General features: G+C 29.6%; 4 protein-coding genes across 6 annotated transcripts; 1 reads left to right on the top strand and 3 right to left on the bottom strand.

Annotated features, from left to right (window-relative positions):
* The first annotated feature begins 10,297 nt into the window (after nt 1-10,297).
* On the top strand, nt 10,298-12,375 carry LOC112765103 (transmembrane emp24 domain-containing protein p24beta2). Of its 2 annotated transcripts, XM_025810969.3 has the most exons (5): nt 10,298-10,586; nt 10,708-10,911; nt 11,223-11,409; nt 11,516-11,623; nt 12,080-12,375. In XM_025810969.3, exons 2-5 carry the CDS (start codon nt 10,708-10,710, stop codon nt 12,211-12,213), a joined length of 633 nt encoding a protein of 210 aa, XP_025666754.1. In that variant the 5' UTR covers nt 10,298-10,586; the 3' UTR covers nt 12,214-12,375. The 2 variants fall into 2 exon arrangements, with proteins under 2 accessions (XP_025666754.1, XP_025666753.1); XM_025810968.2 differs by lacking the exon at nt 10,298-10,586 and having other exon boundaries at nt 10,702-10,911.
* Nucleotides 12,376-12,641: 266 nt separating this feature from the next.
* On the bottom strand, nt 12,642-13,448 carry LOC112765104 (protein NOI4). The gene is made up of 3 exons (XM_025810970.3): nt 13,185-13,448; nt 12,928-13,113; nt 12,642-12,854 (listed from the first exon to the last, which is right to left on the bottom strand). Exons 1-3 carry the CDS (start codon nt 13,188-13,190, stop codon nt 12,816-12,818), a joined length of 231 nt encoding a protein of 76 aa, XP_025666755.1. The 5' UTR covers nt 13,191-13,448; the 3' UTR covers nt 12,642-12,815.
* Nucleotides 13,449-13,594: 146 nt separating this feature from the next.
* LOC112765105 (uncharacterized) lies at nt 13,595-14,091 on the bottom strand. Its single transcript, XM_025810971.3, has one exon. It carries the CDS (start codon nt 13,964-13,966, stop codon nt 13,757-13,759), a length of 210 nt encoding a protein of 69 aa, XP_025666756.1. The 5' UTR covers nt 13,967-14,091; the 3' UTR covers nt 13,595-13,756.
* A 1,642-nt stretch (nt 14,092-15,733) lies between these two features.
* LOC112764757 (acetyl-CoA acetyltransferase 2) lies at nt 15,734-19,397 on the bottom strand. 2 transcript variants are annotated; one of them, XM_025810525.3, is made up of 13 exons: nt 19,195-19,397; nt 19,034-19,081; nt 18,847-18,945; nt 18,601-18,774; nt 18,385-18,490; nt 18,175-18,313; nt 17,936-18,079; nt 17,500-17,585; nt 16,931-17,030; nt 16,687-16,797; nt 16,560-16,601; nt 16,299-16,385; nt 15,734-16,224 (listed from the first exon to the last, which is right to left on the bottom strand). In XM_025810525.3, exons 1-13 carry the CDS (start codon nt 19,334-19,336, stop codon nt 16,135-16,137), a joined length of 1,368 nt encoding a protein of 455 aa, XP_025666310.1. In that variant the 5' UTR covers nt 19,337-19,397; the 3' UTR covers nt 15,734-16,134. The 2 variants fall into 2 exon arrangements, with proteins under 2 accessions (XP_025666310.1, XP_029150385.1); XM_029294552.2 differs by having other exon boundaries at nt 19,034-19,094; nt 19,195-19,372.
* Between the last annotated feature and the right edge of the window lie 6,549 nt (nt 19,398-25,946).

The raw sequence follows: 25,946 nt of genomic DNA, 5'->3' as shown, positions 1-25,946 counted from the left end.
CCTTTGACTCATTCAAAGACTAAAATGAAATCATTTTCTAACCCATCCATAACGCTATGTATTTTTATATGTAGTTTCCATTCATTGCATGCATGGATCTCTTTTGTCCTATGCCCATTAATTTCCACATATAACATTTTTGTATTATACATTGAGTTAGGTTTCAGCTTGTATTATAATAATAATATTACCGTCTTATATAATTTATTCCTTAGTCTTTGGAAGAAACACAGGAAACAAACATACAACTATTAACGTGAATTCTTGGACAAAACGCTCATTCAGTCAACCAAATTAGATTAGCCACAAAATATCTTCTATATATATATTATGAAAAATTATCTTCTCATTTATTTTATTCTTCTTTCTCCCCATATTTCAAAATATAAATCTTTCCCATTAAGACAAACTTGTGTTTTAAAATGAAAGAAGCATATTTTTTATTAACTAATTTTATAACAAGACTTATTTCTTTGCGAAAAAACAAACTTAGTTAGTTGAGTAATTAATTTACATGTCATTTAAGTAAGTGTTTGGAGTTTAAGTCACGTCTTATCCATGCAGCAATTTATTGACTAATAAAAAATCTTTAAACAAAATTTCGATAGCCTATTGAGATGTGAGATACGGTGAAAAATATAAATTGTTATTAAGAATATAGATTTTGGTAGTCTCTTATCTAATTATGTGATAACTTTGTGAATTAAAATTTAAATAATATATTAAATTAATAAAATATCGTATTGTAAATATAAGAGTAAATATAGTTGCATAAAAAAATCTGAAAATTATGTAATTATTAAAAAAAATAAAAAAAATTTAATCTACTCTTTTCATCTCGCTAACAGAAAATGTATCAATTTTTTCTCCTCCATGTCCATTATCCACAAACACCATAGCTTCAAGTCCATCATCCTCTGTATCTTTATTCTTCTTCTTCAATATAACGCAGAGAACCAAGAACGGCTAAGCTAGTGAGTAAATAAGCCACCAAAGACAAACGATAAGTAGATTTAGGTTTTGATTTTTTAATTATTTTATTTTTAAATTTTGATTTGTTTTGATTTTAAAATATTTTAAAATTAAAAACAGAAAATCGGTTAATCGGGCTATAAAATCACAAAATCAATTGCAGATTTGCAGCCAACAAAAAGATTCGTTTCATAAACATCTAAATCGGGTCGGATTTGTTCGGATTCGTGACCGCTTTATTAAAATTCTGCATCGCAAGAAGACACGCCGTCGATACGCTTGTTTGACGTATCCATCGCGTGTTGGTATCGAATTCGCGTCCGACACGGATACGCTGGCACCATGAGCGAATTCGTGCTTCATAGATATTAAATAAGGGAATTAATTTTTTTTGTTAGTACCGGTTTGTTTGTTCAGCCCAAGACAAAAAATAATAATAATAACAGTAATAAATAAATTTAATTTACTTGATAATTTTTGATAATAAATTAACTTTAAAAAGTACTGCACTCCTTACTTTACCTAAAATGCACTAGCTTTTGCCATATATATGCGCCTTTGAATTCAAATTTCACTTAGTGAAACGCATGTATGATGTGCTTAGTGCTCACAATATTAATAATTTAATATTATATTATTGAAGTAAGTTTAAGCCTTAACCAGTTGCCTAAGCCTAAAAGTCAGCTACTTCTCATACACATCATGTTTGTTTGCCTTTTTCATATGCATGGACATCGTTATACTTTAGCATTACTACATATTAAACTCATTCATATAGGCCACATTTATTCAATTCAATCTATGCATATTTAATATGCATGGCAAATTTTGTAGTGCCTATAATTTTAATGTCAAAAATGTCGAATTTATTTTTTATGATAAATTTTAAATATTAAAAAATTATTTATTTTTATATTTTTTAATTTAAATATTAATTTTTATCTCTTTTTAATAAGTTAGATAAGTATACACCAAGAACATCGCATGCACCATTTAATATTTCATACACTAACTTTGGACTTTATTTCCGTCTTTTTTTGTTCGACAGCACGGTTAGCAACTTAGCATAGAGCAAAAATCGTGATACCCAAAACTATAACAGCGTGCACTTGCTAAGCCCAAGTTAAGCCCAAACATTGCATAGCCGAGCCCATCAAGCGTCTCATCTTTGATCTTTTCCATACCTATGGCTATTATGAACTTATGATATCTCTCTTCCTTTGCAACCCAGTAAGCCACTACACTAAGTCTATGTTTGGTTGAAAAGAAAGAAATAGAAATGAAAGAAAAGAAAAAAAAGAAATTAAATAAATTTTTATTTTTTTTAGATGTGTTTAGATGAAAAAAAAATAAGAAGATATATTATAAAAAGATAATTTTACCTTTATAATATAAAATACATTAAAAAAATGAAGAAGTAATATTGAAAGTGATGAGAGAAAAAAAGTTATTTCTCCCATTTCTTTCTAATATTGGAGAGAAAAAAAATTAATAGGTCCCACCAGTTTTTTTTCTATCCCTTTTCTTTCCTCTTTAATTTCTCTTCACAACCAAACAATGAAAAATAATCATTTTTCTTCCTCTTTTCTTTCTTCCTTTTTCTTTCCTTTCATTTTCTTTTCAAACAAATATAGCATAAGGTTTCCACAAGCATGTGTGAAATTTAGAAAAGAGGAAACCACCAAAAATTACGTTGAATTATCAAATTGTTGATAAAAACTAGTGTATATTTCCATATCCTGCACGGGATAATATATAAAATTATATAAAAAAATTTTATTAAAATTTAAATGAAAATTATATATATATATATATATTAATTATTAGTATTAATATTTATTTTAATCAATTTGAATTTATTAAATGGTCATCTTATTTGTCCGTTTAAAAAAGTATTTAGAGTTCGAATCTCGTCTTGTGTGTATAATAATTTATTAGTTAGTAATAAATAGAGCATCAATATGTGGTGAATTAGTCCTCGATTTGCCGAGTTAGAAAATTCGTAGAAAAAAATTGTATTTGTCTTTAAAATAGATTAATTTTTTATTAATAACAATACTTATAGACTTTTGTCTTTGTTAAAATTTACTTGAGACAATTTTATTTGTTGGTATCATATTCATTCTTGAAGTTAAAACAATATGATCAACATTGTTATTTGTTAAAACTTCACATTTTATGAAATGAATTTTAAATTTTTAAATTTATAAACCTATGTCATTACAAAAGTTATTAGATCGATTAATATTTTTTGGTAACATGGTGCACCGAAACACCATCGTTAAGTATTAGTTAGTGTGAAGAGAAATTAATAACAACTTTTATTATTCAATATATAATTTATTCTATTGAAAGATAAATTAATATTTCCTAAACTTGTAAATACATTTTCTTTTAATTTCTTACATAATTTTATTTGACAATATTTACCATTAAAAAAATAACGAATGACCATACTATCCTACAATATATATGATGTATAAAGTAATTTCTTATCTTGAAATTAATTTTAGTTAGTGAGATAAAATTTAAAGTTTTTTTCTATTTTCTTACTCAAATTTAAATTTAAATTTAAATTTGATTAACAACTCAACTTTTTTAATTTCAACAAAAAAATTAATTAGTTAGATACAAAATATTCATCATTTAATAATTTTAATCATTTAAATTTTAATTATAAAAAATTGGGTTAAAATTAATTATAAACTTAATATCCAATGTATTGATTTTTTTTTTGACAAAATTAATGTATAATGTATTGAGAATTGATTTATTATCCAAATTTTTTTTATAAACTTTGTAATATGTAAAAATAGTGATCTTATTTTTTATTATTATTTAAAAATTTCTTTATAATTTTTTAATTATGTAATTAACTTAATTAATAACCTTTATTATTGCTTTTATATTAAAATATATCAATTTATACTATTTATATATTTTTTCACTACTAATAAATAAATAAGTATTTGTACTATTATATTTATTATCCTAGATGATGACTTAAGTTATTTATTTTACATGTTAAATTTATTAAATATTAAGATGAAAAAATTATTCAATAAATTATATAAATAATCATTACAGAAAAGAAAAAAATATATATCATATATAATAATCCTTGATATATATAGTGTCATATATATATATATATATATATATATATATATATATATATATATATATATATATATATATATATATATATATATATATATATATATATATATTAAGATGATCTATTTTAATAATGTGAGTAATTATTGTTATTTTTATTTTTTCGTTACATTAGAAAATAATATTTAAAACTAAAAAGCGATAATTAATTTTTTAATTTGAATTAAAAAATGTCTTATAATATATCCAACTTTTACATATATTAAGTGTTATAATATTAAATAGTATAATATTTTCTATAACAATGACTCAAAATATTAATCTAAAATATATTTGGGTCTAGTAAGACCTCAATGCAAGCAAGATCAACTAAAATTCATTGTTAAGGTGCCTAATCCGACTTAGTTTCATTACCTTAAAGGCCGAATGCAGATGAAGTCCATGCGTCATCTCTTAAATCGGCTCAGATTAGATCTCCGTCGTTTGTTAGATATGGTAATGAGTACTTAGAGGAGAGTGAGAAGCCCCCTTCTCATCTCTTACTCCTATTTAAAAAAAAAATCTACATTCTTTTTCTGTCATTGCAAGTTCCTGTTTAATTACTGCTTAGGAAATGCAGATCTCCTCGGATATCTACAAATATTCTTTGAAATTTAAAAAAAAATTAACACAAAAAGACATAATATAATAATCATAAAATAATCAATTCATCAATATAATTTAACATAATTTATAACATATTCGTTATGAAAAATAATATTTCAAAAGGAGAAAACATAAAAACATATTCCAACATAATAACATATCATAATTTTTTAGATACTGAATGACGTAGTGACAGACTTGAGAGGCAAAGAAAGTGAGTTAGAGAGAGAGGATCTAGGCTGAGAATGAGTTTGAAAGAAAAAGGAATAATTCGAATTGAAGGCAGAAATTAGAGTTACTAAATTCAAGAAATGGATTTATGTATAAATAAATTAGGATAAATTAATAATTTTATATTCGCGTATATTTAATAGGTTTCATGGGGTGAATACTTATGTCCGTGTTTCCATTAGAGGTGGCAAACGAAAAAATCCACCTTGTCTTACCAAAAACCCACCATCTGGTAGGTTGGCCCACCCCCCGCCTAGTAAGACGATCTTGAATTTCTCTCCCGCTCCCCCTAATGGTAGGCTGACGGGTTGGCAGATTCTCCATTTTTTTATAAACCATTAAATATTAAATAATATATATAATTTCACAATAATTTCAATAAATTTATAATTTCTAAAAATATTAAAAAATTATAATTTTTAAATTCACGTACATTAAAGTTTTATAATTATAAATATGTAATAAACATAATTATAAACCAAATTTTTTGAAACAAAATAATAAAATCAATATTGTCCAAAACAAAACAAATATTATCTAAAATATATAGTTAAACATCTTCAAGTTTATAATTAATCAACCATAAAACATAATCCAAAATATAACTTAGAACATCTTCAATTATCATCTTTATCCTCTTGTAGATCAATAACATCATAGAAATTTATAAAAAAAAAATTGTCCTGACAAAATAAAAGTTTGGCCCAGCGGAGAAGTCTGCCCCGCCCCGCCAAAACTCATTTATTAGGCGGTGTAGGGTAGGCGAATTTTTTAAGTTTGACGGTTTCAAATTTCCAACCAAAGCCGTCTTTTTTTGGCTGATTATGCGGGCCAACCTGACGGATGTCGGCCTGTTTGCTATTTCTATAAGAATCTATTCTATTATTAATATATATTTAATAATTTACTTCTAATTTTTAATTATAGTAAAAATGTAAGATATGATACCAAAAAAACGGTTAAAGCGACATAAATTTTTTACTAATAAAAAAATATATCTTTTTTTATTTTTTAGACACGTATCTATTCTTTTAAGTTATACATTTTAATTTATATAAATTAATGTCAATTAAATATACAAAAATATACTAATTAATAAAGAAATAAAATTTAAGATAAACATGTCCTGAACAAATTGAAATAAAATAAAGGCTTTTAATTATGATCATTAATTATAATTACATATATTTATTTCAAAATTTATACTTCGAAAATTCAGTATATTAATATTTTGTATTTTTATTTCTTAATTTTAGACTATCACAAATATTAGTTACTCTCTAATAATGACAATGCTTAAAAAAAAACATAATTAAATAATCTTAAAATTATATAATAATCTTCAAAAAACAAAAAAATATACAATTACCTAAAATATAATATTTGTGTAGTAACTGAAATTTAATTTCTAATATAAAAGTAACATATAATATCATTTCATAATCAAATAAGTGTTTAATCAAATAGTTTAATATTTATATAATAATATGACAAAATAAATTAAAGTTTGAGTTTAACCATAACAAGTGCTCAAATTTAAATTTTTATAAATTAATTTATTTTTGTTAAAGTGAATTTTGCAATAAAAATTCATAAAAAAAATTTATATATTAAAGTAGAAAATAATTTATTTATAAATTCAAAATTAAAAATAATTATTCTTAAAAGTTAAATATGCAGATAAAAAAATAAACTATAACTTGCAAAAATTATCTCTAAAATTTATTACAATAAATAATAAAACTGTAAAAGTTATGTATCTATATAAATTAAATTATATTAAATTATAGGATATTTAGATATTTAATCAACCTAATTAATTAGTTTGTAATTGATTTAATTTAATCATTTAAAAAAATTTGAATAACCCTTTTTAGAAATATTACAATCTAAATAATATAGATTGAAGATTAGAAAAATATAACTAAATTATATAATACAACATAAGATTTCTAAAAATTTGTTTTATAGCAGATCTAATGTCAAGATATTTATCATCATTTGTGGTATAATCTAATTTCACAATTATTTAAACGTTATTTTTATGAAAAATTGCATTATTTATTTTGAACAAAAATATTTACTTACTATTATAATTTAAATAGAATATAAAATAGATATAAACCAATTTCTTTTAATAATTACTCAATCACAAATATCCATCAAGGACATGAGATTTAAGAGCATATAAAGTAAATATAATACCTATAACTTTTATAAATTAAACAGAACATATAATAATAAACAAATAATTAAATCAAAAAAAGTTATAGAACACCTATTATACACTACAACTGTTAGTATTGAGAAAGTTTTAACCATTTATTCTTTTTATTGGCTACCTTTTTATCTACTCTATACTTCATCTACGAATATGTTAAGGACTAAATTTATACTTCGCAAACTTTTAAAATCCTATATATTCTTACCAAATACAATATTATTATGCCTTTTTTTATAGAAATCATTGAGTGGAAGAACCGTTGATGAGAAAATGAGGTTCTCTTATAATATGTCTGACTTTTTATGATAATAAAATAAAAATAAAAGGCATGAAATAATATTGTGTATATTTAAGTTAATTTTAGTCTTTTTTAATAACTAAATTTGTCATAATGTAATGGATAAACGATGACAGTTAATACAGATTGGATATGTTTTAAGTATGCTATACATTTTATGATTTTGTACGAAACAATATTAATTTTAATTTATATATTTATTATTGGATATTAAAAAAAAGTATTTGTATTATTAGCATCTTTCAAATATTTCTCAACTCTGACCGTGATTAGGCCTAAAAGATCACCTATCTCGTTGGAAATAAATGTAATCTAATCAATTTTCATCTGATAGTACTATACATTCACATAATCATAGGAGAATTAACTTTAGCGAAATAACAATATGGTATTTAATTACCACATGAGTATTTTTATATATAGAATTATCAATCAATTATGTATGACTTCTATAAAAATAATATATTTAATATGAATATTGTTTGTTATGTCAAAGATAACAAATTGGCAAAAAAAATTAATTATAATGGATATATTCATTTTAAAAAATATTTTTTTATGTAATACTATAATAAAAAATATCATGGTCATCCTGAATTATTACAGGTTCAACTAGTGGTAGAATGCTTAAATTGAGCCATCTTCAGACTATAATATTTGTCAAACAAATACTTAATGAAACACTCATCCATACCTTCTCATTTTGAGTACATTTATAAATAAAAAAAAGAGTTAAAATAGAAAAAGCGATAAAAATGATAATTTTTATAATTTTGTGTGACTATCTATTTAAAGAAGACCATAAGACCATGATTGTCTACCAAAATTAATTTTATTTATTGCATTTAATTTGAATAAGTAAAAAATTATCTTATTTTAGTTTGGTCTTTAATTCACATGATTTAAATTTAGCTCAATATATATTATTTAATTTGATTTAATTATTAGTGAAAAAATTTTGAGAACCTATTTTATTCATATATTTATTATTTGAATGATTAATTAATCTAATTAATTAATTAATTAATTAATATAGATAATTATTATAATTAATTTGGTTTAATAAATTAAAAAAAATTAAAAAATACTAAGAGAACATTAAAAGAAATAAATTAAAAAATACTACCAAATCAAATTAATATAAATTATAATAAATTATGTGATATTTAAATATCTAATCAAATTAATTAGTTGATATAGTTAATTTATCATAATAAGTTGTATTTAATGAGTTAAAAGAAACAAATCGCTAAACAGTCTCATAAGTATGTCACGTCAACTCCATCATTAAGTGCAGAAATATGATTTTTATATAAGAATAGATAATAAATAGAATATATGAGAATATAATATGTGACATATTTTAATTATAAAATTAGTATTATATAATAGATTTTTTCTGAATCCCTATTCCTTGTTTGTTGCTAATTTTTACGTAATTACTTAATATATAATTTTTGCCTATAAAACTATCAACTCCTTAATATTATGATTTAATTAATAAGAATGATGACATTAATATTTTTACATAAGTCTTGTTATTATTTATAATTAGGAAATAGCTATAAATAAATTTATTTCCTTAACGAATGTTAATTTTATTATCAAATTCTATATTACCTTTAAAATTTTAGCGTAATTGAGTCTAATTTCTATATTTTAAAATGAATTTACTCAACAAAATTAATATGTAAATCACATTATTATTACAAAATTACCTTTTTAACATAATTAGTGGTGCTTGTTTGAACCATTAAATTTAGCTTCTAATGATATTAACGTCAACCTATTTTATTATCTTGTACCTTTAAAGAATTTACACGACTAATATAAAAGTATAACAATTGAAATTTTTTTTATTACAATAGGAATATTCATTTTAACAAATATTCTTCTATCTAATGCTATAAAAAAATACACCGGGCACTTTGAACTACTATTGGTCAACCTTCATTAGGATGCCTAAATTGAGATATACAAACAATCAATAACACACTCATCCTTACTTTTTTTATTTTGGATACATTTATACATAAAAGAAATTATATATAAAGAAACAAAGAAGAAGAAAAGAAGAGTTGAAATAGCAAGAGCGATACAAATCACAATTTTTATAATTTTGTGTGGCCATCTATATATAGTAGACTAGACAACTATGATTATCTAACAAAATTAATTTATATTTATTGCACTCAACTTGAATAAGTAAGAAATTATCTTATTTTAATTTAGTTCTTAATTCACATTATTTGAATTTAGCTCAATATATATGATTTAATTTGATTTGATTATTAGTTGAAAATATCTTAATTGTCTATTTTATTCATAAATTTATTATTTTATTGATTAATAAATTAATCAAATTAATTAATTAGTACACACAATAAATTTAGTTTAATAAATTAAAAGAAATAATTAAAAATACTAACAAATATTAAAATAAATAAATTAAAAAATACTAATAAATCAAGTTGATATAAATTATAATAAATTATACAATATTTAAATATCTAATCAAATCAATTAGTTGATATAATTAGTTTATCGTATAACTTATATTTAATGAGTTAAAAGAAATAAATTGGAAAATACTCTCAGAAACATGCCACATCAACTTCATCATTAAATACAGAAATTCGATTTTTATATAATAGAATAGATAGATAGATAGATATTATTCAAATTTGTTAACAATAAAAATAATCTAAAATAGGATAAGATAAATATATATATATTCAAAAAGACTTTAGTTATAAAATTTTGATCGGTTATTTTCCAAGTATAATAATAAAAAAAAAGATCATTTTAAAGGAAAGTACATATGATACCGTGCTAGGAACCCATCCAACGTGTGGACTTAGAATTGGAGAGATGAGGTGCACCGCCCAATGAAAGGGTGACACATAAGAAATACCTAAACTAGCTGAACGACGACGTTTTCAGTTCAACTTAAACAGTAACACGACACTTCACAACTCCGAGGTAGAATCGCAAGCTCAACGTTGTTGCCTCTCAAACAGAGACTAAAATCCTTCTTCTCTCTCTCTCTCTCTCTCTCTCTCTCTCTCTCTCTTCTCTCTCTCTCTCTTTCTCTCTAAGGTATATCGCTTTTTTCAACCCTCTCTCTTTTAAATGTATTTATATTTATTGTAGATTGGTGTTTTTGAAATCAAATTAGGATTATGAACTGATTGAAGGGGAACTTGATTGTTGGATGCAGATGGGGTTATGGCATGTAATGGTGTTGGCGCTAATTATGGCGTTTTGGAACCTAAAGGGTTCAGAAGGGATCCGATTCGTTATAGACAGGGAAGAGTGCTTCTCCCACGATGTCAAATACGAGGGTGACACCGTTCATGTTTCCTTCGTTGTTATTAAGGCTGATTCTCCCTGGCATTACGGTAACGACGGTGTTGATCTCGTGGTATGTTTCTTTTACTACCTCAATGTTTCTTAGGCATCAATTTCTCATTCGAATTCTCTCTAGTTTAGGGTTCTATTGGAACACATAGTCACTCATCACTAATGCTTTCTCTTAACTACGCCTGTTGATCCTAGTTAGCAGTTGATTTTCAGGGACTCAAACACTTTAACTTACTTTTATTAAGCAAATAAGGCATACTTTAGAGCATTATGTGTTGGACTTTTGATGTTAGATGGTGTATATTGAGGTAACTATATATGTTTTATAGGGTTTGAATCTTGTTACATATACCATAATGTTTGAATTTTCAGATAAAGGGACCTTCTGGTGAACAAATTCATGATTACCGTGACAAGATCAGTGAAAAGTTTGAGTTTGTGGCTCACAAATCAGGTGTCCACAAATTCTGCTTCAACAACAAGTCTCCTTATCACGAAACCATCGATTTCGATGTACATGTCGGACACTTCTCTTACTTTGAGCAACATGCCAAGGATGGTAAGTGCCTCTGCTATTGGGTTCACTCATTTTTACTTGTTAGTTGTAAAACGCCACTAGTTAAAAGCGAGGGATTTGTCATGGAAACTGCTGTGATTCCTTGCAGAACATTTCAACCCTTTGCTGGAGCAGATACAAAAGTTGGAGGAAGCTCTTTACAACATTCAGTTTGAACAGCATTGGTTGGAGGCACAGACTGACCGCCAAGCAATAGGTATTGTTTTCATTTTCAGTATATAACAAGCTTTGTAATTCCATTCAACAATCAAACCATAGTAGTTAGAATCTCGATTTAACTCTTAAAATCTTTCGATATTACTATTTTAAATGAGAGAATCGATTTTACAAAATTTGTACTAGGTCTGACGATTTTACGATTTAAATCTTGTTAAGATTTTACGACTTTACGTTTTACGTACTTAATATACTTTTTCGATTTCACGTAACATCTCGATTTTCTCTACCTTGAATCAAACCATAGAATAGACCACATTGTTATTTAGGCTAATGAATGAATGAGAACCACATTAATGTTGCTCTTTCCGTTCCCTCCTATGTTTATATCCATATGGCATCGATTCAACGATGTACTAGAAAGTGATCGCGAAAGATAATAATATTATGTTGGTGCAAGATATCATGTTCCCTGATGTTTTTTATTGGAATGTAGTGAATGATGCAATGAGCAGAAGAGCAGTACACAAAGCAATTTTTGAATCAGCAGCACTAATTGGGGCAAGTGCACTACAAGTCTACCTTCTGCAGCGATTATTTGAACGAAAGCTTGGAACCTCCAGAGTTTAAAACTAAGATAGGATATATCGTTTTGGACCCTGTAATATTAGAAATGAACACCTTTTATTTTGTTCCATCTTATGGATATTTCTATTTCTAGATATTCACTTCCTCTTAATACTTTGGAAACATGTTATTTATTTTTATCAATACAGTAGATTCTTTGCAAAATTACGAATGACAATCGTCGACGCTCCTTTCCAATACACAATAATACCCTTATCTATGTTCATCACTTGCTACTCACTTTCAGACTTGAGGTGTTCGTATTTTAACATTTGTTCTCTCCGAGTTGTTCAGAATGATATTACATCCTGACACTGCTATTAGTAATCAAATACTTCTCAACTTGTTTTTTGTTTTAATAAAGAAACTGATATTATTGTTATTGAAATAATAATAACCAAATGAATAACATTCAACAAGTAGTGTAACAATTGGAAATGGAAACTGATGAGAGGTTTATTGATAACTAAACATGAAACACAAAACAGAAGGGTTCAATAAATAAGGTTACACACACCACCAAGTATTGAACAGATACGATATATTATTGATTTGTTCTTATTGGTATTGTCTCTCAACCATAACATGCAGAGATGATGTTACTCTTATTCAGAAGAGTTTATGCAGCACAACCATTTTCTATTCTGCAAGGGGAAACAAAGAGAGTTAATGAAAGAAAGGAAATGAATGAGAGTATAGATAGGGAAGAAAACATACAGGATGGGGCTTTCCAAGAACAACATGATGAGGGGGTTTGGGAGAAGAGAGGGATTTGGGAGCAGTAGCAGCCTTCTTCTCGTTCCTTGCTTTGTTGAAGATAACAGTGAAACCATCGGCAGATGCTGGGTCGTTCACATCCCATTCTCCGAACTTGGGCAATGCCCTTCCACCTTCCTCTGAATCCTGGATATCAAATGTTATCAATTGGATCATCAAAACAACACCACAATAATAAGATCAAAGGGATAGCGTACCGCCATGCGTGAAAAATCTTGAAAGGAAGAAGAGGAGATTGACAAGAAATTGTTAATTGAGTAGTGGGTACCGTATACTATTAGTATTAGGATACCACACACTTTCCAGCTATTAAACACCCTTTTTTTTTATTTTATTTCATTTTTTCTATTATTTTTATCCAGCAATAAAATTTTAAGATAAGATGTTATTACTTTCATCATGGTTTGGCTTAATTAAAAAGGTGTTTTGATGATTCGATGGAAGGAACATATGCGTTGCTTAAACAGAAATGAGGTTTGTTCCCCACATTGACATTGACCGGTTATTGAATTGGGAGAGACGGATCCATGTGATAAGATTTTCATTTTAATTATGGCCGATGTTCAAAAGCGTTGCATAAATGAAAGTTGATTGAAAAGAGAGATAATTAAAGGAATGTGAGATGTTACGTTATTGGATCTCAAAATACAACATACATACAAGAAACAAGTACAATTATGAATAATAGTTACACCAAAACCAATAGTTTGAGTGTGCAACTTAACAAGCAAGCACAACACAAAGAAAAGAATGACGGATTATAAGCATTTCAAACGTCGGCAGAAGCATTGTCTGGCTTGAAGTAAGGCGGAGGAACTGCACCGGCAGCGGCACCGGGGGGTGGAGTAGGCATCCCATAGACTTGAGGGTTGGTCTGGACGTCACGCCTTCCCCTGTGCCTTCCGAAGAAGTAACATCCAAAGCCAAGAATGAAGCAGAACAGAATAAGAGGCAGAGAAATCACCACCACCATACCCATTGTGTTACTATTTCTTCCTTCAACAACAGCTGGATAGAGAACTGAGAGTATGTATGACTATTTATTCAGCCACACAAGTGCTGCCGTGCTGGCATCGATCCCCTTAACGTTCAAGTTTCTAACGGTCGCATCTTCTTTGTCCCCACCATCCTATAAACAAATATGTTCCCTTTCTCTAATTCGCATTGTTTAACACTTCCTTCACTTTATCACTTATAGCTTCTACCCATCCACCTGCACCGAATCATATTCCCTTGCATTTATCTTTTTCTATCCAATTTAGTATTTACATTTCTTTTATTTCGGAAACAGAACAACTCTACTAGGGCTGCGTTTGTTTACAGAGACAACAAGGGACACAACTTATTTTTTATTTTTTCTTTTATTATTCTTGTTAATTTTTCATAATTATATTTTTTATTATTATATTTTTCATCTCAAATTTTTTTTAATGAAAAAAATGAGAATAAATTGGATTTTCATATACAAGAACACAAAATTTTGTGTCTCTGTCCATCACTGTCTTGTCCTGTCTTGTTCTTAGTGTCTTATCCCGTCCTGTTCTCAGAAACAAACGTAGTATAGTTCATGTGAACTCTACTAGCCTTTACATTTTAAAATTCATGTAAATTGACTCGTCAAGCTTTTTTCAATTCTCAATTTGATTTAAACTAAACATAATATATTCTTTCATCTTTAAGCCATATAAGCTCGATATTCATATCCTAAACCTAAACTATCTTAGATACATGCAAAGTTCAATTTTTAAATCTTTCTAAATATTAAAGTATACATTACTTTTAATTTTGGGTAAAGTATACTTTTTGTCCCTAAAGTTTGGCAAAAGTTTTAAAAATACCTCTAAATTTTATTTTATTTCAATTTTGTCCCAAAAATTTTAAATTTGTATCAAATATACCCTTGATGACTAAATTTTCAAAAAAATTTAAGACCAATCTAACAATAATGCATAAAAATTATACTTGATTAGCTTGTATTAAAGGTTGTTCTTATGAAATTGTTGTTGAATTGGTCTTAAATTTTTTTAAAAAATTAGCTGTTAGGGGTATGTTTGATGCAAATCGAAAACTTTTGAGACAAAATTAAAACAAAATAAAACTTAAGGGTATTTTTAAAACTTTTGTCAAACTTCAGAGACAAAAAATATACTTTACCCTTTAATTTTTAAGGGGAATATATTGTTTGGGCTAACTTCATCAGCTCAAATACAAGATAAACCATAGTTTTTCTCTCTTCACCAATGGCATAGCCAAAGGATTAAAACCAATAAAAATAAAAGCATATTTGCTACACATATTTGCTACGTTTACTTGGAAATTAAAATGGACTGAAAACTTTACCACTATTTAGGAAATCCTTTCTCATCCGTGCCTAAGCGATATGACTCGACAGTTTTCAAGGTTAAGAATCAAGATAAACCATCAAGAATTTATAACTTTTCTCCCTCATTTGTTTATGTGGTTATGTCCATCCCGTTCCCGTGTTTAGGACATCATTCTGAATATCTTTTGATATTAGAGCCTCGTACGAGTTTCGGGGTAGCATTAGTTACCAAGTATGATAGAAGATAACTAGAACAAATTACTACACTTATCAGCCATTTCAGTTCCAAACACATTCATGAGAAGTAGAAGCATCCATTGAATCTTAGGTATGAAGAATGATCACCCTAAAGCAAGATACACCAGAAACTTATTGCAGGAAAACAAAAAAGGTGGATACTACAATGAAGATGGCAAAAATATCTTCTCATGAAGATGCTTTGGTTAAAAGTGTGGTTTATTTATTTAGCCACACTTTAAACAAAAACAACACTTTTATAAATATCAAAATCTAACCATACAATCCATCATCCAAAGGTCAAAAAGAAATATACTCATATGAAGACAATTATGCCATCTTCATTGTAGTATCCACCAACAAAAAATGTAGATAACGTTGCTCCCTATTCTACTTTGCCACAAACATAACTTAAATTTCACACTAAACAAACATTTTTTTAGCTAAATTTTGCTCCACTCTATGCTTTGTGTTCTGGTGGTCAGTTTGAAACTTGCGTGTACCCTTGCTAAAGAGGAAGTAATAGTTTGTAGAACTGTGCTCAAATGCTGGCTCTAAAAGGACATATACTGAACCTGCAAAATGGTTTATAGAAGCTCCACAACAAGGGCGGATCCACCACCACCTCCATTGCAAATGCCACCAACTCCGTATTTCCCATTTTTCTGCTTCAGTACCTGCATGCAGAGTGCATTTAGACCAACTGAATTCTGAAAAACAATATCAAATGATGTTATAAACAGAAGCATACCCCCAAAAGTGTCACCAGAATACGGGCACCACTGCAACCTAGAGGATGACCCAAAGCCACAGCTCCACCGTGAACATTTATCTTATCCTGCAAAATAGTAGTTACGTGAGCAACTGCAAGAAACATTCAGAGTTGGCTACAACGAAGGCAAATTATGGACTACAATGTATCATCTTCGACACTGTAAAGAGGGTGTGCTACAAAGACGTGAAAGAATTACTATCTTTACATTATAACAAGGGGTAATAAGTAATAACTCACCGAAGGAATCCCAAGAAGCTTCTGATTTGCAAGAGCCACAACCTAAACCCAACAACGTGAAGAATTAAATTTAAAGCAACAAGAGTTGGTAAGCATAATAAGATTGAATACAGTCATGAAATCCTACCGAGAAGGCTTCATTGATTTCATAAAAATCAATTTGTGATGCCTCCAACCCCGCTCTTGAAATAGCTTTGGGAATTGCAAGGGCAGGAGCTGTTGTAAACAACTCTGGTGCCTGCACAGATCAACCTCGTATGAGCATTAAGTTATACTCGTAATATACAAAATACAACAAGAGACAAAGTAAATACCACAAGTTTTTGGCCAAAAGGTCTAGTTCATATTTACAAATATATTTTTTTATGTACCTGAGCAGCATCAGCATATCCGGCTACCTTTGCAATAACTTGAAGTCCAAGCTTCAGTGCCTTCTCTCCACTAACCAAAACTAATGCAGCAGCACCATCACTGTAAGCAAGAGCAATCGCATTTTTATTAGGAACCAAGGCTCAAATCATACTAGAGCTTTCAAGACACGTATGTGATATTTCAGTTAAACAGTTAATAGCAACTGGTAGCTTAAGCTAGGGAAAAAATCAAGCTTTAGCGGATTAATACTCAAGGAAGCATATAATATTAAACAAGTCAGTATTACAACTTTGTAACAGGCTTCAAGCTTCAAACGGTAGTGTCCAATGGAATAACTTGTGGTTCAAAGATGATATAGGCAGAAAATTTTCTATATCAGTTTCTGGTTCCTTTATATTCCCTGCTATATATCACCTGAGTCTAAATGGCAATCAAATCATTACAGTAAACTTTCCTGAAGATAATGGATTTTTTCCCAAAATATAATTGGCAAGGAACCCAAATCATAGTACGTATAGGAAATGAAGCAGGAAAGAGTTCAAAAAAGAATTCAGATAATAATATTAACCTTATGCTGGAGGCATTTCCAGGGGTAACAGAACCTCCACTCTCCTTGAAACTTGGTCTGAGTTTGCGTAACTTGTCAGCATCAAACTGGCATCATAAGAGGAAATAAATAACGATATATTGGTTTACATTCAAATGAATATTGATGAAATTAATGACTAGATGATTAAATAGATTAGCAGCTAGAATGATCATGGACAGAAAGTGTTCTGTATGTGAGATAAAACAAAACTACAAATTCCAACCCTGACTTCTCTTGATGAATTGTTCACATGCATATCACTCTGCTTAGAAACCCTATATTCTTCTAACAAGATTTTAATGACAGGAAAATAAGAAATGTTTGCAGATACAAATATATCTACAGACATGTATTTCATAAGTTCCTATCAGTATACAAGGAATATTACCATTGCTCAAGTAATTTGGATAATTACCTTTCCTGGTCCTTCATCCTTATCGACAAGGGTTGATGGTTTCCCCCTTCCACCAGGGACTTCAACTGGAACAATTTCCCATGTAAAGGCACCACTTTGTTGGGAAGCAATTGCCCTTTCAAAACTCTGAACTGCATGGTTATCCTGAGGAAAAGACAAAGCCATCAGAACAAATAGAAAAGGCTCCTATAATTATGACCTGATGAAACCTGTCTGAAGAGTGATCGGCTATAAATTACCATTTCCTCTCTTGTTATTGAATGGTTCTCTGCACAGAGTTCGGCACAGGATCCCATGTGAACATCCTTATAGACATCCCATAAACCATCCTTTATCATTCCGTCAACAACTGTATCATGTCCAAGGCGGGACCCTTTCCTGAATTTACAGTATTGAATCAGTTGAATCCAGAGGCAAGAAAATTCAAATAAAAAGGCAATAGGTAGTACCTTGCTTCTGTCAAATACTTAGGTGCATTAGACATGCTTTCCATACCACCAGCTACAACAACATCGTTTAAGCCTAATTGAATACTCTGTGCAGCAAGCATTACAGCTGCAATAGGCAGAAGAATTTTTTTAATATCCATGTTGTATTGTCTTTGCATGTAGTTTGGACAGGGAAAGGAGAGCACAGAGACAAAGAAACAAACAGAATGCATGCACCTTTCATTCCGGAGGCACAAACTTTGTTGACAGCGGTGCAGACAACTGAATTGGGTATTCCTGCTCCTAAGGCTGCTTGTCTTGCAGGAGCTTGCCCCACATTAGCACTAATAACATTCCCAAAGAAGACTTCTTCCACAAGTGATGGATCAACATTGGCCCTTTTCAGAGCACCTACACATGTGTTGTTCCAATTCAGTTTCTAACAAGACAGATATAGAGAGAGAGGTTTTCCTTGCTACATACCTTGAATAGCAATCGAGCCAAGCTTGGTGGCAGAGAAAGAAGAGAGGTTACCAACAAAGGCGCCCATTGGTGTGCGAGCAACACCAACAATGCAAACATCTACACAGAGGAACCATATTCAATCAAATTCAGATCTCTCCATTATATCTATCAATCAATCAAATATATAAGTTAAACAGAGGCTGACCTCTGGCCTTTATAGACTCTGCAGATGCGGGAGCCATTTTTGATTGAACTGAAATATGCAACTGATAACATAAAGAGAAGAGAAAATAAATATGAATTTTTGTTTTGCGCAGATCTAATCCGATCTGATCTGAGCTAAAGAGGAATGGATGGATGGGTTACCTTGGTCAGTTACGGGGAAGAAAGAACCAGACGAGTGTTCACAGCACACAGCATGTCCCGGATTCTTCTCTCTTTCTCTCTCTTTATATATACATGGCACTTCCCTCAGCTGTATCAGCCACCGCACGAGGTGCACGCACATTCCTACCTCTATTTCATTTTTTCATTTTATATTCACACACTTTTCATGCCCAATCACTAGTAAATTAGATTATTTTTTTTACATTCCCGTATAATTAGGAACATTTTGCTATAATGAATATTAATTCGTTTTATAAAAGTGGTTAGACTTTGGTGAACATGAGCATTGAGCAGGTTTAGGCCTTTAGGGTACTGTGACAAAGAGTCAGAGAAATATAAATAAATAAATAATGCAAAGTCATGTGCATGCACAAGCATAATCCCAATCGATTTGTGATTTACACATCTAATCTAACTATTTCTAGCCCGTGAAGCAGGGAATTATTTTCTTAATAATTTATAATAATCTTTATATGACCAGCCGGCTGCTATATAGTATGGTCCTTTTTCTTTGGAGTCTGCTATGTTTATATATCATGTCGTATTAATTCATATCCATAGCCATTTACTCCTTATTTATTAGCTTTTAGTAAATTGGTTAACGGCAAAGATAGTTGGGGATGGTTGGATGTATCAACATTTTCAAAATATCTAATCTAATTTTTTTAAGAGTAAACAAACTCAACATACTAAGTAGAATATATAAGACACAAAACTAAAACAACACTTATGCTATTTTCGTCATAGTCATTAATAACATGGGTTATTTTTGCATTATTTCTTAGAATAATAAAACGATCTAGCAATATAATCCACTATATTTCTTAACTTGTTCTGAAAAATTAACTCGTTCTTACACAGTCAGATATTTCATATAACTGAGAAGAACTTTATTAACCATGTTTTCTGTGCGTCTTTCCTCAAAAGCATTGTTCTCCAGTTCTCAAAGTGCTCTTTTATGGACCTTGGGATACTCCATACACGATCCACATAAGTAATCCACGCGCACCACACTTGCTATGCATACTCACACATAAGTACATAACAAACAAATGTTGTACAGTTTCAATTTCTTTTTTACACATAATACAGATATTATCACTTTGTTAAATGATACCCAATCTACTCAATCAATCATTTGTATTAACTCGACCTACAAGTACAAACCAAGTAAACAACTCTACTCGAGGGGCACTAATCCTTTTCAGATTATATTTGTAAACTTGTTGCTGAGAATATCTTCTGTCACAGTCTGTACCTGCAACACCTGCACAAATGAGTTAGTAGTATAAACGCATTCCTTATCAAATTTTCACACCACTCTATCTTGTACGCCTTCTATCAATCTCACAGCTTGCAAGATATCTAGAAGTTGGTTCAAACTGTCAGTCTCCCATTGGCGGAGTTCCCTCCTCCACTGAAAGTTCCATTACCCACTCTATTGATAAACGATTTATCATGCCGATATAGAATTCAATAATGGATATAATCGTGAGTATAGTCTAATCGACATTCAAACTTCGCATCAAACAATCCTACAATCTATAACCGAGAGTACTAGTCTCCCGAGTCGTCCTCCCTTGGAATTGCTAGAGAATGCATCTTATTGATTAGGAAGCCTTATTATGATTTTTTGAAGGTTTAGCAAAATAGATGACAAACAATTTAGAAAGCTTGGCCTAGGGTTGGCATTAGAAATTCTATCCTTATAGTTCCTCAAAATGGGGTTTATCACTATCCCATCCTAAAATCCACAGTCCCCAATCACGGATCATTTGTTATTTGAAATCAAGTAGAGCCTCGGAAAGGAGTCTTTTAGCTTTTCCAACTGCAGCCAAGTATCTTCCCAAAATCTGGTTGATCTGCCATCACCTACTTCCATAGCCAGACCGTCAATCATCTTTTATCTGAAATGTTGCTCTTTAATTTGCAAGTGACAAATATCTCTCCACGGGCTTCTTTTTGCTGGTATAGTTCAAGTAGACAATAACTGTCCAATATTCAGATTATTGCAGGACTACACAACCTTCTTCCACAAAGGGCAATCCTCCTTAGAAAATCTCCACCACAACTTAAACAATAAAGCGGTATTACGAATCATCGCATCTCTCACACCCAACCCTCCTAATTTCTTCGGTGCCTGTATCAACTCCCACTTTACAAGAGCCAGCCTAGGGCGCCCATCATCCTTCCCCCAAAAGAACCTCCTTTGCAATGAAATTATTTTTTTGCCACCACAGCCGGCATTTTATACAAACTCAAATAGTAAGTAGGCAAACTATTGATCACTGATTTGATGAGGACCAACTTCCCTGTTCTGCTGAGCACCTTTGCTTTCCACAAACTAAGTTTCTCCTCTACTTTATCTATTACTGGCTTCCATGTTTTAACTAACCTGAACCTCGGGTTTGCTCCTAACTCAATGCCCAGGTACTTCACTGGTAGACTTGTCGCCTGGCACCCTAATAATTTGCACATCCGACCAACCCACTCTTGACTACAATTTACCGATATCAAACTGGACTTATCAAAGGTAATACTCAACCCGGACATCACTTCAAAGCACCTCAACAGTCTCTTGTAATTTCTGACTGTCTCTTCCTCCGGCAAACAGAACAACATAGTATCATCAGCAAATTGAAGGTGTGATAGTTCTATATTATCCTTATCGACTAAAAGAAGGGTTATTCTCCTATTTCTTATCGCCTCCCCGATCATCCTGTTCAATATGTCTACAACCAGCATGAATAGAAATGGTGATAACGGGTCACCTTGCCTGAGCCTCCTTTCCATCTTAAATGGTTTTGATGGTGTCCTGTTAACCATTATGGAGATAGATGCTGATCTAATGCATTCAGTGATCCATGCCCTCCATCTTGTACTAAATCCCATCTTTTCTAGCACCATATCAATAAAATTCCATTTGACTTTGTCATAGGCTTTCTGAAAGTCCAGTTTGATGATTGCCGATGCCTTCTTCTTCAGTTTTAGCCATTGTACAGTCTCACATGCTATTAGCACTCCATCATGTATCATTCTTTCCTTTGACAAATGCACTATGTGCTTCCCCAACTAACACTGGCATTACACGCCTCATCCTTCTTGTCAACACTTTTGATATGACCTTGTAGACGCACCTAACCATACTAATTGGTCTAAGATTTTTTATTTCCATTGCGCTCACAAACTTCGCTATTCAGGTAATATTGGAGTCTGTTGGTAACCTTGTTGTCTCAAAGAAACTCATCACAGTTTTAGTAAATTCCACTCCAATCTCATGCCAGCACTTTTTGTTGAAGTTCATGTTATATCTATCATTTCTCGGAGCCTTAGATGATTCGCATTCCTAAATTGCTTCCTTTATTTTTTTCCTCTGACGGTAACACCTTTAGTGCTTGAACTTCTTCTAACTCCAACCGATTTATTAGGCCGTCTAAAAAATTAATGTTTGGCGAGACTTCCTAGTAGTATAGGTTTTTGTAGAAATTTTTGATGGCTACCTTAATTTTTGTATGATTTTTTACTAACTTTTCATTGATCACTAAAGAGTCAATCCAATTGTTTTAATCTAATTAAACCTGATAAAGACTTGGTGTTGGTTATATGAACTGGTCCTGTGAGTAACAGGAGTATAAGACTCTTAAAGTTTTAAGGTTAAAAAAAAATAATACAAGTAAGAATAAAATAAAATAAAATGAAATGGGAAAAGAAAACGGCCATATTCGTTGCACCAAATCGAAACTTCGCAATCTTAACATTTTTGGAAGGGCAAACTTGATTTGGTATCATTCTCATTTCCAAAAAGCCCAATGACCTTTAAATTGATGCCCAATTTTAGTCTCCGTTTGGGTCTTGTAATGCCATTTGTTCATCCAATATTTCCGTATATCGTCAGGACAAGCATGAATTCGTACACGTTATCTTTCCATATAGCTGTCGAGGGTTAGTTTTTGCACACAAATTGTGCCAGTGTTTAAATTTTTTAATTATAATTACATTTTTTAAACACTCTTCAGGATATAGCTATTTTTTAAAATAGAAAATAAAACAGGATTATCATTTATCGTACATGAGAGATTTTGTCTATCAATTTTTTCCTATAATACCATTTATGATACATAATTCATGAAAAAAAATATGTTTCGCTTTCTTTATTATTGCTTAGAGAATAATATATTTATGATCTTGTTTAATCTCGTTTAATATTATTATTGTTAACGTTATTATTATTATTATATTTATTTTATAAAACGTGAATTAATAACCAATTTTTTTCAATATATAAATATTTATAATGAATAATAGAAAAATATTTAATATTTAATATTTTCATATTATTTTTTTATACGCTTTGCTATATGTATAAAAAAATTTTTATTATTCTCCTAAGCTATACATCTTCCTCCAGTGCTTTAAATTTTTGGATTTTTCGCTGTTCATTATCCTAATAAATTGATATTTCAGCTTCAGTCGAACCTTAAATTCTTCTAGTAATGCTATACCAAGATTAAAAAAATAATGAGAATTTATCTTGTTTAATATTTATTAGTTGTTAAAGGTAATTTTAATTATTAAAATCAATTAATAAAAACTAAAAAAAATAGTGTGGATTATTTTAGGTTAATTGTTTTTTTGGATACACTATGTTTCTAAAATTTCTCAAAACCCAAAAGGTCATTATCAACATATGAAAACTTAATTTCGACATGAGTCCATCGCGCCTCTTCCTACGCATCGCATGGAGCAGGGTGCTATCAAACTCATTTCAATTTACTGTTGCAGCGCACTAAATGCTACGATTTGCGCATTCAATATGGTCTTGGAGAATGTCACTCTTTCACTAATTAGAGTAAGGCAATAGCGTGATGAGGTATTACTTTGGAAAATATCAACTGTCAAGACTTTATCATTGTCACTGTTACAAGAGGCATTTAGCTGATAGATTAAGCTATGACATGATAGTGGTGCTAATCATCCAGGTGCATTAATTGCGCATATTTTACCATTCAAGATACAAACCATCCTCTTTAAGCATCGTATGAAGGCGGACTTGCAAAAACAACTGAGTTCCATGCTAAAATCATGAGCATCACTAACGTAGCGTTTGTTTTGAGGTACTAAGACTGAGAGATTGAGACTCAGTATTGTGTTTGTTAGTTCAGAGACTGATACTAAAATTTTTATTTTTGTCTCTAAAATTTCAGTATTTCAGTACCTCCAAAAAATAGGGACACAGGAGACTGAAATTTTTAGAGATGAAGACTGAAACTTTAATAATATTTTATACCTAAAATACTTTTATTTCAATTAATTAATTCCAATGTGCAAATTAAATTATAGTTTCATTCTTGTTTCAATTCCTGTCTCCCATTTTACACCAAACAGAATACTGAAATTTATTTTAATCCCTGTCTCTGTCTCTCAGTTTCAGTCTCAATCTTTCCATCTCTGTTTCTCCAAAGTCATTTTAATTACTCTCACAAGATCACCAATAGTTTGACACTAAATACGACATCAAATAAATTATTTTATTCAATAAATTATTGACAAAAAATTTTATTTACTTATTCAACTTATGTTACTTATTAACATAATAATTTATTTTTTTATTTTAATGTGTCTTAATTATCTTTCATCTAACCAATAACTATGAAGAAACACGAACTATATAAATCTCAAAACTCTAGTCTAATGATTTGTAACCAGTAACATATTTAAACGGAATAGCATCATAGTGATAGACATTACGTGAACAAAATAAATCACAAGAAAGGAAGATACATAAAAAGAATTTACCAAAAAAAGAAACATGTCGGTAGAGATTAATTATGTGTGAAATAGACGATATGAAATTCTCAGTACAATCGCAAGAACACGGGAAGGATTAACAAACGTATATTACAAAAATATTTAAATATGATAAAACAAATATAATGCTATTTTTCTTATGGCATATGAGAAGAAAACTGTTGCTCTAGAAATAAACGACTCATTTTTATTGTTTTATGTGTTGATCTTGTTTTTTTATATAATTTAAATAAAAAAATATTTTTTTGTTTTGTCCGAATAAACTTAAAAATATTTTTATATATAAATTATTTTTAAAAAATATATCCAAATATTAAATAATTTTTTTATTAAAAAAATCTAAAAAATTAATAAGTTAACATTTTTATTTTTAAAACTCAATTCAAACTGATTCTATAATTATTCTGATTAACAACAGATTTAGTGTGATATATATGCATTATTTATATAAATGAGTTGTGTTATTTATTTTTTATAACTGATTCGATTTAATTTTTTCTTTACAATAAATTTGTTGACGTATATTATATTCAATTGTGTTATAGGGTAGTACTCAAACTCTCAAAATATGAAATTAGTTGAGAGTTGAGACAATTAGGACAATTAATATTCAAAGTATCTTTTTCTCGTTCCTTTCATCTAGAACCAATCGCGTTTCAAGAATGGACAAGCAAACCAATCTGTTGCCATCACCGCTGCCGCAGCAGCCGCCGGTGGCAGAGAGGTATGAATGAGGTTGGGTTTTATAGAAGGGTAGAAATGAAAAGGCATACAAGATCGAATCACTCTAAATGCGAGGTATAGCTCATTTTTCTGATGATTGGACTCGTTTCTTTTTGGATAAGAAGGATGGATAAGAAGGATGATACACGCTTAAGTTAGTAAGAGTAGAAGATAAATATGAGTTATTTTTCAGAATGAAT

The sequence above is a fragment of the Arachis hypogaea genome, chromosome 17 (genome assembly GCF_003086295.3).
Source record: "Arachis hypogaea cultivar Tifrunner chromosome 17, arahy.Tifrunner.gnm2.J5K5, whole genome shotgun sequence".
Taxonomy (NCBI): Eukaryota; Viridiplantae; Streptophyta; class Magnoliopsida; order Fabales; family Fabaceae; genus Arachis; species Arachis hypogaea.
Note: the sequence above shows the minus strand (reverse complement) of the source record. Positions and strands in the feature narration are given on the sequence as shown.

Bases quoted from the DNA above. Each gene is read 5' to 3' on its own strand.
- LOC112764757 (XM_025810525.3), bottom strand. From the start codon at position 19,336: ATGTGCGTGCACCTCGTGCGGTGGCTGATACAGCTGAGGGAAGTGCCA. The intron at 18,775-18,846 runs GTATGTAGCAAG...ACACATGTGTAG, and splicing joins TGGCTCGATTGCTATTCAAG to GTGCTCTGAAAAGGGCCAAT. The intron at 16,225-16,298 runs GTATGCTTCTGT...CTCTGCATGCAG, and splicing joins TTCTGGTGACACTTTTGGGG to GTACTGAAGCAGAAAAATGG.
- LOC112765105 (XM_025810971.3), bottom strand. From the start codon at position 13,966: ATGGGTATGGTGGTGGTGATTTCTCTGCCTCTTATTCTGTTCTGCTTC.
- LOC112765104 (XM_025810970.3), bottom strand. The intron at 12,855-12,927 runs GTATGTTTTCTT...TTCCCCTTGCAG, and splicing joins TTCTTGGAAAGCCCCATCCT to AATAGAAAATGGTTGTGCTG.
- LOC112765103 (XM_025810968.2), top strand. From the start codon at position 10,702: ATGCAGATGGGGTTATGGCATGTAATGGTGTTGGCGCTAATTATGGCG. The intron at 10,912-11,222 runs GTATGTTTCTTT...TTGAATTTTCAG, and splicing joins ACGACGGTGTTGATCTCGTG to ATAAAGGGACCTTCTGGTGA. The intron at 11,624-12,079 runs GTATTGTTTTCA...ATTGGAATGTAG, and splicing joins GACTGACCGCCAAGCAATAG to TGAATGATGCAATGAGCAGA.